Raw genomic sequence first — 20,062 nt, 5'->3', positions numbered from 1 at the left:
CAACCATACAAACAATATTTTTATGGTCGTCCCTGTTGGGCAATATCAACAACAAAATAAGCAGCACTAGAAAACAACATCAACAGCATTCATAATAATGACAGCTGTACCAGTGGTATTTTTTTTCTAATATCTGGTGAAATAGACAGGAACAGCATTTTAGAGCATAATATTATTAAATGTTGTATTTATGGAGAAAGATCAAGGTTTGTCCTAGACTGTTCATGGTGATTCTCCGTTAATCTCCTTTTAGATCAAGACTTGCTCTTAATGGTCCTCAAAAGCCATTAACTTACACTTTGCTGAAATGTACCCATGCATACACCGAACCCTTCATTTTCACCAAGGCTAAACCTCTGAAGGGGCTGGGACAGTTTTTCATATTGACCTTCATGCCAGATCTCATTATCTCCACATGATGTCTATTTATGACAACCCCATACATCAAATTCAGACCTCTTAGTGCAACTTTAGTGACAGTTAACATTTCACTGCGGTACTTTTGGAGCCTTCTGGCTCTAATGGGGACTTTGCAGGTTCTCAAAACAGAACCTGACAGAGAGAAGAGTGGAAGAAGAGAAGAACCTGTGGGGAAGAAAAGCCTCTTGGCTGATGGCCGACCTGTTCTAGACCACAGCACTGTGACCCAGTTGAGCTTGCTAGTTGGAGGCGTTTAATGTAGCTTACTGGCTAAGGACAGGTAAATTTTAATAATATAGCTTCATTCTGAGATTCAGGCTTCCACAGCTGTGGCAGGCCCACCAGCTTTGACTCTATTACACATTTCCACGTTGAGCAGAAGTGTCAGTGAAAGAAGCCAGAAAGGCTAATTCACTACCATGAGATGTCAAATGAGAAGATGTGCTGTGTTATTAGGACTTTTCTTAGCCACCTTCCATGCGTTACATTTTAATGTACAAATCCAGTGGCTATAGGCTTTTTTTTACTTTTATTTATTATGAGCATGGAAAATGCCCACAGTGTTTTCATCCTAAAAAGGGGCCGGATTCCCAATGTTCTTAAGAATAAAATGATTTTTAACGTGCACAAGTTCCCTGAAGTGACACCAGTGATCATTTTGCCGCATTCAAAATTCAGTAACAACTCTTCAAAAACAAGGGACCTTGTTTTTAATTTTAGGGTGGACTCAAACTACAGTATAGGCAATCTGAACTGCGCCAGAGAACAGAACAGCTACTAGTCTTGTGGGCGCTACTACTTTTATCATTAAAACAGAAAACATCTTCTATTACTACTCAGATAGTACACGTTTAAATTATTCAATTAATTCGAATTGTAGTTAGAACAGGAATTGTAGTTTGCGAATAATGGTTTATCTGAGTTCTTCAAGCCTTCTCAGGTATTTTCATGAATTACGCTGGCAAAAAGTTGTCTATTGTCCATAGTGTAGCGTTGGATGAAGCACAGCTCATACAGAAGTCACTTTCAAAGCAAGCATCTTTCTGTTAGTCACCACAGGAAATTCACATGACCACCTTGAACACGATGCGAAATCTGCTTTGCCCTCACATGGAATTCCAAAATTTCGCCAAGCATCAAGAGCACAGGGAATGATAAAAATCAGAGGGGAAACGGGAAAAAGTTGGTGCAAAACCGACTCAAACTCGCATCATCTGCATGAACGCCATTGCAAAATGTGCACAACTTAGCATATATGCTAACCTCAGGGTCACAACTCTGACAATTCCGGCACTTTCTACAATTTTCATGTAACTTTGCATTTAAATCAATATGTAAACTTGTCTAGGCCTTTCCAAATCTCCCTGTAGACACGTCAGGGGTCATCAGGTTTCAAACATCTGGGACTTTACTGTTGAGGTTTGTTGCTATAGCTCTCACATGGTCACGCTTAGTGACCTGTGTTTGTTTCTCCCCCAGTGGGGCGTTCTGCTTCATCTGTGCTGACAGGCTGATTTATTTGCTCTCTGACCAGGGTACGGTTGGGGAATAGGGGGGAAGCACTCAGGCTAACACCTTCTCTTGCCCCACTCTTAACTGACTCTTTTCTGACACAACATCCCCTCTCTCTCTTAGATTCTGTCCGTGATCGTTTATTCAATTTTTCCCTTTCCAGATGGAAATACAATAAACAATACCAATTTCTTGACAGGAATGATTCGACCAAGAAGTGCTGAGATGTCTGAAATACTGATTTAATGTGAGAGGAGGTATAGATCCTGTTGTTCCATGAGTTAGTAAGCTGCTTTCATACTGTAGATTGAAACCTAAAAGTGACTGATCTGAACTGAAATGCTCTACATATCAAGTAGCTCTTTGTGTCGTATAGATAGTGGTCCTCGCATGAACTACACAGAAGACGCAACCATGTTGTTAAGATAATGCAACACTCATAAACATTAAAAAAAAAACAAAAAAAAAAAAAAACACTGCATTCACAACTATAGAGTAAAACAGTTTTGTTGAACTTTTTTGTACTAAAAGTATAATTATCATTACTACTCACATTGTTCACTGTCATTCTTGGCAGTGTTATTTTAGTGTTATTTATATACTGTAGTATTAATATTGTGAATTAGCTTTTATTTTTATATTTTCAGTTTTCATTTTAAATTTAGTTTAAGCTTTAGTGATATTATAATCCAGTTCTGTGGATGTAATTTTTTCTATTTAGCTTTTTTCAGTTTTAGTTTTAGAAATGTACTGAAACTTAAACTTATTTTATTTCAGATTTATTTCTATTACCACTTTTAATTGTATTCATTTTAGTTTCTACTTAGCAATAACAACACTTATTGAATGATTGCCTATCATAGAAGCTTTTGGAAAACCCTTTGTATAAGGGCACACGTGGCGATATACAGTAACATGCTGCCTACATAGACAGCTTATTACATTTTAGAACAAACCTTTTGGAGTTATTATTATTATTATTATTATAAATTATATTATAAATAATAAATTGTGTAGCATATTTAATATGTGTATATATGTGTGTGTATATATATATATATATATATATATATATATATATATATATATATATATATATATATATATATATATATATATATATATACACACACACACATTTGCATTTTAATATGCAATGTTTTGTCTTTCTTTTATTGTATTTCTTTTATTTTTTTAAGAACTCTTCAAGGGTAAGGCAGGCTGATACTCTGTGCACTGATTCTCTGGATGTGGTCGTCCAAATGAAACACTCAGAAATCAATAGTTATTTTATAAAGGTCTAACTAGACAACACATAATGGTCGGTCAGAGAGACTGGTTGCGATGTGGTCTCTTTCTCTGAAATATTCTTACATGCAAGGACAACAGGCACACACACGCTTGTCTCAACCTAGCATGAAACTCATGAATATTATTTTGACATCCTTGGCTAACTAACAGGGATCTTCTCTTTGAGAAAATAAAAGGCCTCACAAAGGAGGAGTGGTTCTTTAGATAATTGCAATTAGTATTTTTGGCCGGACACTGTGTCTTGGCTGGGATCCAGTTCTGAGAATTGAGTGCTGGAGCATCGGCCAGTTCTGGCTGCCGTCCAGGAGCTGCTGCTGGTTTGACTGTGTGTTCAGACCATGAAGGACTAGTGAGGACCAAGGGAAGTGAGGAATTACATGACAGGATATTATTTCCTGCAAACGCTGGGAGTCCCACACTGCCAGCCTGGTGTACAAAACAACCCCCTACCTTCCCATCCGGTCCTTTATGCTGCTGTCTTTTGCCACTTTTCTACCGAAAGGGTGGTGGAACTGGTGGCCACTTCCACTCAGGTCCAACTGCACCTCTAAGATACAAGGTGGACCAGACAGTTAGGGAAGGATGGGCACAGAGGTGGTTGCCATATTCTCAGGGAAAAAAAGGCACAAAATCCATCACTGGGGCGATACATTTCCCAAATATGCTAATACCTGTATTTAGGCTAATAGTAGTATATTTATAGATGGGTAATCCACAGCATTGTGCTACTAATATTTACATTCAATGTACTAATATGCCCATTTTAGGAGTAAATAAGGTACAAAGGTGTACCTTTTGAAAGGGTACCACCACAATGACAGCTTTTGTGCCTTTTTTTCTGAGTGGATGAACCAAAAGGATGCAAACTCATACAATGAATACACTATTATATAATGTATTGCATATTATATAATGATTTTGCCCAAACATGTATACAGACTAAAAGCAAACAACAGACTATTATTTCTAAAACAAATTTAAAATCATAGCCATTGATAAAAAAAAAAAAAAAAAATCTATAATGTTCTATGTTGAAGCTTCATAACTTCTTTATCTTGTGTATATGCTACATTAAAAATAATTATTACTAATTGTGATAAGGAATTTTTGTGCATCGATGCATAATCATTTCAGCAAGAACCAATGCATCAATTAATATTTTTTTTTAATGAATTTCCCCCATTGGTACTCTTATGCACACAATATCACTTGCAACCCTCAAGCATTTAAGTCTTTACACTTTTAGCCGCACAACTAAACACACACGCGCAAGCACACACTTGAACAGAAGAGCGATCCATCAAAGCATTCAGGGCTGTCAGGGGTAAACAGGAGAAAAGGGCCGTAAGCAAGAATCTTCTAACACAGATTTGATTTGCCTCGATTTACCTTAAAAAAAGAAGAGAAGCCCGCTGATATGGCTTCAGTCGCATTGCATTTGCCAGCAGGCATATGTCACTTTAGCGCCGTCAAAATCCTTACTCATGGCTGCTGTGTAATCTGATTTACCAGCAGAGGATGAGATGCTTGGAACACCAATTCTGAATTGTTATCAAAACGGCTTTGACACTCCTATTAGCGCCTTTCATCGAGGTCTGACGTGTCACCAACTTAAAAACTCTCTGAGCAATATTCCAGTGTTTTCTGACGGATCCGACATTTTTGGCAGAAGAGGAGGAGGGAGGCAGCCAGGTTTTTAGCATCCAATCTGGCCAATGCTCCTTGCGCAGATGCTTTTCTGATGATGGAAGCGAGCAAACGCGCGAGAGAGAGACCTTATCTCAACGCGCACGTGTATTCACGTGTAGGCACCGATCCGGCATTGCCAGATGCATTGCATGATGGGTAATCTGAGGGCTGCAGGCAGGCAGAAATTAGACAAGGAGGTATTGCGCATAGAGGAGCCATCTGCTAGTTTAATTACACTTTTTCTGTCATTTTTCACCCACCTTTTTTTCCCCCCAGGTAAACTGGCCTAATGATTTACATGGGAACATGAAGTTCAGTAATGAACTCTGGTTATTCCACCAGTGCTTTGCGGTGACAATTTCATATGGAAAATTCGACATTACTTTATGAGTGAACAACAGAAATACGGCAACCTCCAATTAGGACCCCTCTCCGTGTCCGCTGACATTTTTGGGGTAATTGTGTTTTCGTGATGGGAGATTCACAGGCACATGTGAACAAACTGCTGTCCTTCTGCCACTGCAGATGAGAACATGAAGCGGAAGCTTCTAAATGTCCAGGAGATTGGCCGGTAAAAATTCAAATTACAAAGTGTGTGTGATGTCAATTATTCAAATAGACACTATTTTTAAAATAGTAAAAGAGAGACCAAGGCGGTATGATTTGGGGCCAGGGGAGCAGAGGGGAAGAGGGAACCACAAATCATGTTCTTCACGCTGGGAAATAACAAATACCAATCTAACACTTGAATGAGCCCTAACTCTCTGTACATATTTTGCCCTGACATTGCCTTTCAAGCCAAGCATTAAATCCTTATCCATTGCACACAGCACTGATAACTTCAAACATGAACAGCAAAAAGGACTATGTGTTTGTGTATATGTGCGCTCTGCTCAGAAGCTTTATTTGCCCCCGTCCGAATGCTAGTCTAACCTACCTGATTTACAGAAATCTGGCAACCAGAACCCCCATGTCACTTTATACTTTAACCTCAACGTACAAATGACCCAGTGCATGGCTCACCAAACTCTCTCCCTTTTTCAGGTTGCCAACCTCGCCTGTTCCATCTCCAACAACGAGGAGGGTGTGAAGTTAGTGCGCATGGCAGCTACACAGATCGACAGCCTGTGTCCTCAGGTAAAAGGCCTAAACCTTTGCTATCAGTGTTCAGTTTCCTAGAACTACTTTTATACGGTGGTGACAAATAGGAATTCACTATAATGCTCCTTATTTGCAATATTCTATATACTTCATTGTATACCATTTGCCTGCCGCAACTACAATTGCACTATTACCGGTCATGGAAAGCACACAATTTCCTTTAGAAGAGATGTTTGTATAATCCAGGCACATATCCAGATCCGTCATATTTATTCAAATGTGACTCACATTTGAGGTTTTTAGCAAGAAATGCTGTTTGCAACCCATTGAGAAAAAAATTGTGAGGAATCAGTGAGAGGAAAAATTAATTGGAAACGGAAAAAAAGAGCTTGGTTTTCATTACGCCATGTATTTAAAGAGATAACATGCACACTGGTAATCAATCACAGAAAGACTATGAGTGTTTATTCGAAAGGGTATAAGGAAACAAATAGGGTCAATTCAAAGTCAGCATGAAATAGCATTGGGGAACAAAATATTTGTAATGTGACATATTTATGAGAAATGTTGAGAAATCTGATTTTATCCATTAAGAATTGATTGAATTGTAAAAAGTTTTCTCTTTAAAGTGACAGATGGTTGCAAGGGATGTGTTGAAAAAAATGAGGGCTTGGTGACGTCATGCCCTAACCAGTCCTTCATAATAAGTTTCAGAAAGATATCTGCCCTAACCATGTACTGATTTGATTATGTGTAAGGTTGGACTGGAATTAAAGGTTCCAGTAGAATTGAGGTATTAAGATTCAAGAAACATTTTTACTGAAGTTCCCTCTAACAGATCTCACATTGTGAATGACCCCCTGCAAGTGAAGCTAACACACAAACAAAAACCTGGAAGTAATTGTGAGATGTTCAAAATTGTTTCCTCTGAGTACTGTAACAAGTTACTAAGATAATTTGACGAAGACAAATTTCACTCTACAGTAGAAACCTCTATCAACAAAAGACCTTTAGATTTTATGAATCATTATATGACTCAAAGTTGTGAAAGCAGCAGGTATTCTGAGGATTATAGGTTTACAAGGATAAACAATGAATAATTTACATTTTGACTTAAAACATGCACATGGTTTGACTCCAATGTCTTGGAGTTCTGGCTAGTTAAAAACAACTGATTCACACAACCGTTTGAACAGTAACTTTTGTAGTTTCTCTTGAGTTTTGGTAAGGTTCAGAATGAGACCGTTATGCTCCTCACAGGTAATCAATGCAGCCCTGACCTTGGCCGCACGCCCTCAAAGCAAGGTGGCTCAGGACAACATGGATGTTTTCAAGGACCAGTGGGAGAAGCAAGTACGCATCCTGACTGAGGCCGTAGATGACATCACTTCCGTTGATGACTTCCTGTCCGTTTCAGGTAAAACTGGAAACAGATAAAAAAAATTCCTGTTTCTATATATTGCAAACACCTGCATAATAAGTGAACAAACAGTGTGCTTAAGCTGCAGTGTATGTGGATTATTATGGCCTGGTTTGACAGACAGGGCTTCGATTAAGCCAGGATTAGGCCTTAATTCAATTAGGAAATTTAAGAAGAAACATTTTGTTGTGCATCTTAAGACAAACCAATGGCACTGACATATTTTAAGATATGTCAGCGCAAGTTGCTTTCAAAACAGCTCGAACATGCAGTTAAGTCTGGGAATATAGGTTTAAGCCTTGTCTGTGAAACTGGGGGTACATGGTTTTGTGAGATCACCACTGAGTACTTGCTGCCTGCTGGTGAACAGTAAATCAAGCAACCATTCTGGTTTCAAACTATTACAACATTTTAAGTCTTTAAGAGCATTTTAAGTATAGATTTTTTTTATTTTTTTTATGTGAATGTCCATCATCCCCCTCTTGACATCTAAACTCTCCACACAGAGTACGGTGGTAGAATATAGCAATGTCTATTTTTCCCTCTTTATAATGGACACTCTAAAATGTCAGCTGCCTTCACCATCAAAATCCCATTATCTTGAATGGGAATGTCCATTGTCCATCTTACCAACAGATGGAGAACAGAACACTGGATAGAAATGTGAATTGTCATATAATTTAACAAATATGAACAGTTATGACCCTTTGTATGTGTAGCCTTGCTTTACTTACACTGTGTTACTTTTTTGTCCACGGCACTAAGTCTTCTTGTTTTGCAGTGATTAAAAAGATTACTATTATGGTGCCAATTACTGAGTCTGTGTGTAGTTTCACTTGAGCATTGGACTCAAACCTACGTAAGGCTTATATAGAGAATATATGGTTTAATTAAAAAATATATAACTAAATTATATATTTAAAAATAAAAAAGACTTGAACACCTTGCCTGGAGTGGAAGATAATTAAACTGCTCTCTGGTATGGAGAGTTTTTTTTTATTTTTTATTTTTTTATAGTACACCATTTTTTCTGATGAATAAGGTAATCATGTTTAACTTAAGTGTTTTATCTTGTAATTAATGTATAAATGAAATTATTTAATTCCCACCGTTCTTTTCATTGCAAACGAGGCACACCAACTTCAGTCTCACCTAAAACTTAGCTAAAACTGTCTCCCCTCTACATCAAATTCTCTTTTTTTGCAACATTTTGCTGGATAGTGTGTATCCTATCTGGATCTGACACAAAAACGATTAGAATGAATAGTACATTCTCGTCATATAGCCACGGATTTCAAGGCAGGGATTATAATAAGTCAATACTAAATACACAGCAAATGAATAAATGAAATCCTGAATGTTGTGGGCCAGATCCTTTTGTATATCTGACAGGTCTATGTGGGCTGTATGAAATGAAGCAGGAGGAAATATTGGTATGCATCCCACCTCCTGATGTCCAGAAACTGGTGTAAGCAGTGCATTCCAGTTTGGAAATATTTGTTTGCAAATCTGTGAAGAAAACATGTCAGGATTCAACAATAAGGATTTATTATTATTATTTCCTGAAAATCTGGTCTGGTCGGACCAGTGTTTGAGATTAGTACTTGCCCTGTCAACATTTTCACTGGACGCAAAAAAAAAATAAAAAATTTTAGCAACATATTTTTGTATGTGTCAGAAAGAATTTATTGGACATGGATTTTTTTTTTTTTCTATCAGCAAAAATATTTTTTTCCAATCTACTCTACTCATGAGTATATTAGACAACTACATATTTTAGTGACAAAAAAAAATCAATTTACAAGGCATAAAAAGCATATACCGTGTATGATCAGCCAACACAAAAAAAAAAAAAATGACAATGCAGCACTGGCTCAATAAGGCATGTGACAGATCTGTCAACTGGCCCAAAACGCTCTCACATTGGCTCATGGCCATCATTATTGTTGAGCCTTGCATGTGCTTGTGAAATTCAGATATAATTGATCTTTTCTGCTTGAAAAGAATTCAATTACATGTCATTTCTTTCACAGGAAATATGTAAAAAGTGTGTTTTGCAAGAGCAGGGAAATCATTGATACTTTCACATGGAAAAGGATATTAAAGTGTAGAGGCTGAAGATCTTTTTAATAATAGTTCATATGTGCTATACAAGGACATCTGAATAGGTTTTCTTGAATCTGTTGAAAAAAAAATACTGTAATTATATTTTTCCCCCTTCTTTTCATTTGGTTTAGCCTTTATGCAAGATCATTCCTTGTTATTCAGCTGCACTGCTTTATCTAAATCTAAATACGCTTATAGATAATTTAAGGCAGTGCACTTTTGACCAGTTGCCATAAACAAAGCATTTTTTTTCCTAAGCTACTTAAAGAAGGCTCTTATCAGAACAGGAGACAAATAACACCCTCATTAGGAAACCAGTGTTTAATGAGGTCAACCCAGAGAAGTATTTTGAAAGCTTTTGGTCGTTTGTCTTGCAAGTAGTTTTAGGAGAATGTCGGAGCAGTTAGAGCACATGCTCCAAAATACAGAGCTGTGGTGTTCATGGGTGATTCAAGTGTCAAAGTCCATGTTCCTTTTTTTACATTTCAGCATGAAAAAAGGTCTGCAAAGTTACAAAGTCCACTCCAAAGGGAGTTATTCTCTATTTCAGTAAACACTGTTTCTGAACTTCCTCAAACGCCTTGATTGTAGCTTTGAGTTAATTCCGATGAAGTACACGTCACATTCATATTCCTAAATAATTACCGACCAAGGCATACGCAAAAAAAGGAGAAAGACCTGGTTGAGTTGCATTTGTAGAGTGATGAAACGTGACATTTTTGAAACATGACCAATCACAATACACTGGTCCAGCCGACCAATCAGAGCACATTTGGAGCTTTTCGGAAGAAGGGGCTTCAATGGGACTGGAACTAAACACAGCGTTACTGACAGACTGGGAAGAGAGGTGTTGCAACAATGTAAAATATGTGAAAAATAATGTTGTTGTTTTTTTTGCATCCAAGCATGTAAACCATTCTATTAACCCCAAAAACAAAATTAAGACTTTGTTTAGCCTCTTTAAAGGGGAGATACAATTATTTGAAAGTGAAAGTATGAAAGTGTTTTATCTCATCTCTCCACAGAGAACCACATTCTGGAGGATGTGAATAAGTGTGTGATCGCCCTGCAGGAGGGGGACGTGGACACACTGGATAGGACAGCAGGGGCGATACGGGGCCGAGCCGCTCGAGTGGTGCACATTATTAATGCTGAGATGGAGAACTATGAACCGGGCGTTTACACTGAGCGTGTTCTTGAGTCCATCAAGCTCCTTTCTGAGACTGGTGAGAAAGATCACAAACACACCTGAGTCCTGAACTTATCTTATGCTCACAAAGGGATGAACTTATGATAGAGATGGGGACAGATGGACAGAGGAGACCAGGAAGCTCTTGGAAGAAGGAAGTTAAAGGAGAGAGAGGGTAGACAGATGAGAAAAGATGGTGAGGCTGGAGATACCACCTGTTCCCTCCTCTGGCACTCATCCTTTGCTCATTCATTTTTCATCTGTTTTCCCCCAACCCCTCCACCTTTCACAGTCTAGTGCCAGCATTCAGGAGGTGGCAATTTAGACTCTGACAGACAAGGCCGAGGGCCAAAACATACCAAGTAATGCAGAGATTTGTGCATAGCTTTTTCCCAATGCTTTCAAGTCACAATATCTGACAGGAAGCAAAAAAGGCTGCTATTTTAGGTGTTAATGTGTAAGAAGCATCTCACCTGACACTTTTTGATGTAGTTGTTCCATTTAAATGCACTTCTACGATTGTTTGGAATCAACAAATGGAGGGTGGCTAGAAAATGAGCACTCAAAATATTATTATGGCGGCAGCGCTTTGTCCTGCCTCTCTTGTTCTGTCTAAAACATTACATTAAGACTATTCTGACAGCATGCTTTGTTTAGAAGAGCAAGCGCTATATGAGAGGAAGAAAATAACAATCCTGCTTTCATGGTAGATACTGCAGTATTTTTGTTATTATGAAATTACCACTTTAATCATATTACTGCTAGTTTGACGGCTAAAGGCAAATGCATATTTGTGACGTCTGACCAACTGAAGATTAAAATGGAGTCATAATGTTTCCAAATTGATCTTCATTGGTTCTTCTCATCATCTTCTACTCATATGCCCCATAAACTTGTTTTGTTTCTTCACATCACTAGAATATTTATATGAAACTTTCAAACAAAGTCGAAGTGAGTAGTCTGATAATGAGTAGTCTGGTGGTTAGACCTTGAATTGAGGTCTAACCACCAGGAATTGAGCCACTTTCAGATCAGATTGTGTTGGTGCGTTTGCACTGTATCATGATTTACTTCATTCCTATAAGTGGGCGCAATTCATTCTTGAGAAATTATCTCCTTTTTGTGTATTGTATTATTAAAAAAATTAAACTCCACATTGGAGAACAAGAAATTTCAACCGGAGAGTTGATACCACTATCTGTATTAGGGTTCTGTACAGTGAGACTTAATGTAACTTATCTGCTGCAACGTATGAAAAATTGTTTAATTGCATAATTAATTTCATCATTTTATCTCCTCCTTTATTAGAGCTATTAGAGACTTAATGAGAACCAAACACAATACAGTATCCTACATTTCATTTCCGCCTTCAGTTAAATGAAATAAAAACCGTCTTAGTCTTAGTTGTTTTTTTTTTTTTTAAGATAGCAAACTCTTTTCCGGAAATCACAAGTTGAACAGTTAATGCTCGCTCAGCTTGAATGGAAAACTGTTCTGCTAGTCGCTTCAGTAAAACCAAGAGGAATATCTGCATGCTTGATTGAGAGTGATAATTGAATTGTGAAAGGGCTGGACGCCCAGACTGGCTCTCATCTTCTCTGTATTCACTTTGATGAGGCGGTTCTTTTTGTCAGATTTCGCTTTTTCCCCTCTTTCTGTCTTTGTTTTGGGATGTTGGTGCCACCCAGGGCTGTCGTCAGGAAGGAGGGAAACTGGGAAAGTTGTTCCAGGCCCTTTGATGAGAGGGACCCACTGAGTTCTTCTGTGAAATAGCCTTCATTAGGCCCAAGGGAGGGAGGGCCACCCATAAAAATTTTGTCTGAGGCCCTTTGAATTTAAATGATGGACATGGTGCCACCACATAAATGGAATTGAACCATAAAGCATTGCAGCATTGATTCTTCTAGAACTTTCATTATTGCGCAAGACTTGGCACGCAAAATGTCAATGAATTTTTGAAAGTTTGAAGGTTCGGGCCAGGCGTAATGTTGAGGTTAGCAAATTAGTATAATAGAAGCGTATAGCATTTGAATGTGTTTTCCATTTAATTAGGATGTTTGCTACTCAACTAAGTGGCTTCATCAATTTAATAATGGAGGGAATTCCCAAGCATAGTGTTCTAGTGGGCAATGGGAGTTAAACCGCAGGTGCTGATTTGTAGTTTGACTGAGTTTTATGCTTATCCACTGAGCAGGGGAAAACGTTTTGTTAAAAATGTGTCAGCCAGGACAGACTTTATTTTCTTCATTTCAATCACTCTCAACAAAAAGTCAGACCATCATTCTTACAATTCACTAACTTTGTAAAAAACTAGCTGTACCATTTCCTCAAAAGTGCCTGACACTTTCTTTTCAATTTCTTCAACTTTTTGGTTTGGTTCCTTATCGGTGCCAGCCTAATTAGGACATACCAAACCTTATCCTGGCCTTTTTTTTATCGTCCCAAGACAGTGTAAATATAACAAAAGTGCAGCTGGTCCAAAGCTCTATAAAGATACACCGTTGAAGGACCTTCAGCACATAGCACCCACGAATCTCGAATTGTGTCCTTGAGCCTGAAAATCAATAGTCTAATAGCAAACCCGTGATGACTTTCCCCTCTCTTTATCCTTTCCATCCTTTCTCCGATCCAAACTAATCTTCATGTGAGAAAAATTACCCCACCATTAAGGTTATGCTCAGCCCCCCCAGTAGATTAAAAATGAGAAATATGGCTGATGTAATAGTGCCAAGAAGGCATGAGTAGCAATACTGTCATAGAGTATGGCAGAGTGAGTAGGGCTCATGCCAAAAGGGTGACTATGCAGAGATGAAATGTGGCCACCTAATCACTGCCCCCCGTCTAACACACACACATGATTTTTATGACAAATATAGTGTTTCACTGACAGGTTGAAGGGTATGTTTGCTCAGGTACTAAAAACAGCAATGATTTCATACAGCCAAATGACCCCACAAAATGTTATTCCTCAGCATATCACGACCCAAGAGTCTGCATGGTGAGACACAGGAGGCATGCAAAACAACAAGGATAATAGAATTAGTCCATGCCTGCCCGCTACAATGAGTCCAATAGTTTGTTCATGAAAAAGAAAAAGGAAGAAAGAAAGAAATACGGATCCCGAAGAAAGGGCAGTGCTAACTAATTCCACAGCCTAAGGGGCAAAATGTAAATAAAACCAAACTACTAGTGACCTCATTTTTTTTTTCAAATGAATTTATTCTCCACTTCGAATTACTTGCAGTGTTTTGTAGGGCCCATTACCATTAGGAATGTCTCATTGCATTTTCTAGTATTTCATTTTGAGACCATTAGGCTAGTCTGACCTCAGCCTCTCGAAAATAAAACCCAGTTTAAACATGCATTTTGAATGATAGAATTAAAAATGCTGTCTCAAAAAAAAAAAAAAAAAAAAAAAACATTTGAAGGATCATTGAACATATCTGACTGCTTGCTTTATCTGGCGTTAAACACTTTAAGAAAATAATCCCTTCCAACATGGTTTTCATTAGCTCCTTTCATCATTCCTCACTGGTCTGAGTTACTGTAAATTTGCTCCTCACTAGCAGCAACTTTACTCATTAATGGTTTGAAGAACATTTAAATATTTCTATTTAAAAGTCACAGCAAAATTCCCTAAAGCTCATTTTACGCCTCTCCAATAAGTGGATTAAAATGAATTAAATATGTGTTAAAGCAAGACTGGGTTGGAAAGAAGAAAGGAAATCAAATAAAGAGCCTTTACCGCACCTTTTTGAATGTTTTGCATAATTTTGTAATTCTTATGTGTTCATTTGAAATTCAAATCTAACCTTTTCTGCATTAGCCGATAGACATTCTGAAATTGTCCATTTTAGAACGCAAATAGGCAAAATGGCTGTCAAAATGGATCAATCACTACTCCCCTTTTAAGTCAATCTCAAGTCGATGCATATAATCAAAACCATCAGAAATCTCAAGCCCGGTCTTTTCTTCAAAATCTGCATCCGCTATTATTGTGATTGGCTCTCTGGGCTTGTATTTGGTTAGATGGTTGATGGCAACACTCTAAAATTTTCTTGTCACAGAAGTGTCCTCAAAAGACCCACCTTCCCCACAGAGAAGTGTATCTTGGGTCATAATATCCCAGTTCCTCGCTTTTAAAAATCCTGAGACCTCCTCCTCTCCTCGATACATGTGTTGAATATTTTAAGAGCATCTTTTTGCAGTTTGCTCAAGGGTTTAATACGAGGCTTTTGCCGTGCCCATCTTTTTTTCATCAACCACCAAGTGGTCCCGGGCGTTGATATGAGCTTGACTTGATGTCAGGGTTAGATCACAGTGGCGTAACTTTGTTTTAAAAAGTGGGTGGGACAGGTGGAGGGGGGTGGGGTTTTTTTTAACACAATGCTTAATCATAAAACAGATGTACAATAACAATAGGATGTCCAGCAATCGATTTAAATAGTACATTGATTGGGTTTAAGTGGTCATTCAATGAGGCCTATTATATGTTGATTCGACTATTTTAAACGTGTATTCAAGTGGTCCAGTGGCAGAACTTTTGCCAAGCATGTCCACACTCATATAGGTTTTTTTTATTTATTTTTTTATTCATCAAAACCGATTATGTTTTTCAGTGGTTGTATATCAGGCAGGGACACTTTGTGTGCATCTTGTTTTCTAATTTCACCGGAACGAATAGAGAGTCTCTCCACAACCGATTGAAGCGCGCGTTCGAGTGAAGACTGCGCAAGCCAGAAACAAACATAGTATCCGCACCACTGATCGCAGAAAAGTTTAAAGCTCATGATTCATAACAGCGTTGTCGGATCCCTCTAAAATGCTTTAAACATTTTATATTGACATTTCACCAAAATGTAGTTGACTTAAAAGTATTCATTCACTGCCACTACGCAGCATTAGCCGTAAGGATTTTTGTCAAAACGGTTACGCTAAGGTTAAGTGGTCCAAACATATTTGTTAAGTGTAAACGCTGAAATATGGCTCATCAGAAAAACAGATCAAACTAATGTCACATTAGCGGACCTTTCCCAACCCTCCAGCTGCACTCAATCAATGTCTGTCAACATTGTTCATACTCAACTCTTGTTTGTCAAACAATCCCTTATTACAGCCAGCGTTTAGTGGCGGGGGAAGATCTCGCTACCCGTTACTGAGGAACAAGACAGAAGGGTGAATTGAATTGAAGGAGGATGAAGTAGAGAGCAAGCGAATGTGATTTTTGGAAACACTTTACAATAAGGTTCCACTTGTTAACACTAGTTATATTATATAGTGTATTATTAGAAAAGCTTCTGGAGCAATTATTAATCTTAGTTCATATTAATTTCAACATTTACTAAAACATTATTAAAATAAAAAGTTAAGATGTATAAATATATTAATACAGAAACAAATGAATTGCTTGCCCATTGTTATAGTAATTCATGTTAGTTAATGCATTAACAGTAAATTATGCATAATTACATGCAACTAACCCTCAACCAAACCCTAATTCTACCCTAACCCAGTAAGTACATGTAGTTGCTTAATATTACTCAGTACTTAAATATATAATTACACTGTAACAATGACACCTAAAAATAAAGTGTAACTCCTGATTATTATTTTTAATTTTTTTTATTGGGTTAAAGAGGTCTCACTTATGGTCATATATTCCCATCAAGGTGAAGTGGTTAATTTGCAGACGTAGGGCACGCTTTTCATATATTTTCAGGGTGACATTTTATCGTCTTTCTCTCCCGCTGCATTCCATGTCCTCGGGCCTGACTGACAGGGAGAAGATGGCAGAAATAGACATGCTTGCCTGAATTTCGACACTTAGCTTCTTAAGATCACATATTCTCCATTTTTCTCACCTCTCACTCTGTCTTTTCTCTGATATGTTTGGCACCTGAGGGAAAGGCTGGCTTTTGAGGGATGTGTGTAATCCCTTTTTGAAAAAGTTTTTTTTTTCTGTGTATCTGTCTTTCTGTTTTTGCTTTCTCTCAGGCTGTTGCTCACCTCAATACTCTACGTCCTTTTTTTTCCCATCAGTGATGCCGCGCTTTGCAGAGCAGGTTGAGGTCGCCATCGAGGCTCTTAGCACCAGCCCCCCGCAGCCATTCGAGGAGAACGAGTTCATCGACGCCTCTCGCCTCGTCTATGACGGTGTGCGTGACATCAGGAAAGCAGTCCTCATGATAAGAGTGAGTAGCGTACAAATTAGAGATTTACATGAGGTGCTCGCTCTTCACAAGAGAGGGGCTTTTACGATGCTCATTACCCCAGAGGTTTGGATTGATAAATAACAAAACAACTCATCAAACACATTTCATCTGAAAATAATGTAGTGGGTTATGACTCCATCATACAGGGCAAGGGTTCTCAACCTGATCTGTGAACGTACTCCAGGGGATTATTAGAAGTTATATTGCTAAAAGTTATATAAAACATATCAAATTTTCTTTAACAATTCATGGCATTTTTATTGACATTAAAATGGTTTAAATTAATATTGATATTAAATGAATGGTATGTTAAGCATTATCATAATGCAGGGCTTTTGATGCCAAGAATGATCCTCCATGATGATCCAGAAAATAAACACCCCTTTATACTGGAAGAAAAAATAGTGAGAGTGATATTGTAATCTATTGATTCATCTATATTACTTGCTATTGAAAATGTTTCTATTCAGGTTCATACATCTTAACATCAAAGTAGGAAAACGGTAATACAGTTCAAATGAATAAAATATATTTATTATTTATTAATATATAATATTTTATAAAATAAAATTAATATTCAAGAGCGTCACAGAGAATATTACCCGACAACATCAGCTAAGAATTAGCTGAGCAAGTCGATGCTCAGATAAGGTTCAGACTACATGGTATTTTGTGTCTGTTACGATAGTCACTGTGTCAGATTACAGTGTGTGATTTTGACTCCTTAATTCTTGTCGTGTCATGGACAAGAAACATGGCAGACTATGCGTTGCTCCCCGACCAATCGTCGCTTGCTCTCTTTAATGACATGTGTAATGTCACAAATAAGGCGAAACTAGCAACTGACTTCCGGAAACAAGAGCGCAAAAAAACTGCTGAAGCGGCATATGCAAGATGAAAAGATCGATTTTTGAGCCCGTTGCCGTTTACGAATCACCCTACGTCAAACGGATCAAGCCAAAATCCTGCTGATATTGGGCATTAAACATATGATAGAAAAGTACTTATTTATTTATAAATGTAGAGCAGCTCTTCTTTTAGAAAGAAATTAATTATAATAAAATAAATAACCTTGACACCCCTAAAAACATTTTGTAACATTAACTCCCTTGCAGCCTCTTGGGGTTAATGTTCTTAATGAAGGTTATTCTAAAGTGTTTCTAGAAAAATCTAGCTTTTGTATATTGGGGGTCTTTGTGTCTGTAGCAGTTGAAAAGCCCTGATATAGATATTGTGACGTAATAATGCTATATGTTATCATATATAATGCATATGGTATATCCTGGTTATACAATAAGAGTATGTTAGACTGTTGATTTGTTTATGCCTTTGCTCAGTGTGTATATTCTGTTTACAGAGTTCTAATTCATTTGGTTCGAACTAATAAACACGCCTTTTTGTTGCAAAAAGGCAATTTCTAAGATGCACACTTCCTCTGTGGGAACATCAAACAATATTGAACAGTAAATAATAATTTGCCAGTAAATAATGTCAAGCTGAGTTTGGAGATGGTTTGGAACAGAGTCATAATTGTAAATAGAGATCCTACTTATTTTTACTTTTTGTTATATTGATTCCCCGAACCACCCCCCACCCCACAAAATGAATCACAAAGATAGATCATGCAGAGTGTATGAATGTGTTGGTGGCTGCTTTTAAGTTTTGCAAATAGTACAGCTCCCAGAGTAGCAGTGAAAAGAAAGTACCAACACACACACACACAGTTATTTGTCAAGGATTGTATCCTGCTGAAAAACTTGGGAAGAAAAATCAAACCAAGATGGGTTTGCGCACAAATGTACACTCCTTTTTTCATTGTCTATACACTTTTATGTCCACGTGAAATCTTGATCCACTGGGATCTTCATTAAAACGAGTAACAAAGAAGACTTTGCTAGTTTGCTATAAATTACTTAGCTGATACAATCAAAAGAATATCTCCATAAGTTACTGCCACTGCCGCTCAGAGTGGCTGAAACCGTGGCAGCTGTCAAGATACACTCTCTTTTCTTTGTCTCCAATTTGCTCATTAGTCACTTAGTGGGACTGATGTTGAAACTACTGGTAGGCAGAATACAAGAAAACAGATCACATCTAAACCCTGAAGAACCTAGAGGCCTTTCCCACTTCACATATTGTTTGATCCCACTTTACGAGGGAACTTTTTATATTACTCACAAGAAAGCCAAAAGGGAATTGAACAATGATGCAAGTCACTAGTAACTCAAACTGTGGGATGAATGAATTATTTATTGAGATTTGACTGGTTTAATGGTTGACACGTCTTTATGTTGGATCAGAGGTCCTTCGCCCTTCATTGTGTAGAAACGCACAGCCGATAGTGGCGTCTGTCAAATGTTGTGCCCCAAATTGTCACCAAGTTTAGCATTAGGACAGAGGACATCGGTACTCTAGTAGAGTACATTTAAAATACAGATGGAAGGTTAAACAAGGCGAAGAAAGTTGCTGTCGATAGAAACCCAAGAGTTAAAAAGTATCAGCCTCTCCAGACCAGTTTTGAAACTAAAAAGTGAAAGCAAAAATTAAATTTAGGAGACTTTAAAAGGAATAGTTCATCAATCATTCATACATCATTGACACTGTCATGTTGTTCAAACCCGTATGCACAAAATGTGAATTTCAAATAATAAACAGATCGCTCTTCTCCGTGAAATTACAAATAACAATAAGAAAAAGATTGGGTGGGTAACTGATGACAGTATTTATTTTTTGAATCAAACAGATGGCTACAAGGATGGTCAATATTATTATATATATTTCAGACTCCAGAAGAGCTTGAAGACGACTCTGATTTTGAACAAGAAGACTATGACGCCCGTAGCCGCACCAGCGTCCAGACAGAAGATGACCAACTTATTGCTGGACAGAGCGCCAGGGTGAGTGACTTCTACGTGACACACGAACAACATCTCTGGTTCCTCCTGTCATTTCCATTAGGTTTACGCTCACAATACAAAACACTTATCACTCCGCTGAGCGTGTCTGCTGTAAATTACATCTAGTTTGAGAATAACAAGAGTGCCAGTCACTCAAGTGCATGCACACAACGTGTCTCGCACTTTTTCAAGAACGAAACATTAT

The 20,062-nt window shown here is 37.8% G+C and overlaps 1 protein-coding gene across 1 annotated transcript in view; it reads left to right on the top strand.

The window, feature by feature from the left end:
* Nucleotides 1-20,062, top strand: part of ctnna2 (catenin (cadherin-associated protein), alpha 2) — a 508,039-nt gene that overhangs the window by 473,246 nt on the left and 14,731 nt on the right. Inside the window, exons 10-14 of the mRNA XM_081360997.1 lie at nucleotides 5,977-6,069; nucleotides 7,294-7,450; nucleotides 10,585-10,785; nucleotides 16,788-16,939; nucleotides 19,744-19,857. Coding sequence (XP_081217123.1) covers nucleotides 5,977-6,069; nucleotides 7,294-7,450; nucleotides 10,585-10,785; nucleotides 16,788-16,939; nucleotides 19,744-19,857 — 717 coding nt within the window. The remainder of the gene's footprint in view (nucleotides 1-5,976; nucleotides 6,070-7,293; nucleotides 7,451-10,584; nucleotides 10,786-16,787; nucleotides 16,940-19,743; nucleotides 19,858-20,062) is intronic.

The sequence above is a fragment of the Scardinius erythrophthalmus genome (genome assembly GCF_964197995.2).
Source record: "Scardinius erythrophthalmus genome assembly, chromosome: 3".
In the NCBI taxonomy this organism is placed as follows: Eukaryota; Metazoa; Chordata; class Actinopteri; order Cypriniformes; family Leuciscidae; genus Scardinius; species Scardinius erythrophthalmus.
Note: the sequence above shows the minus strand (reverse complement) of the source record. Positions and strands in the feature narration are given on the sequence as shown.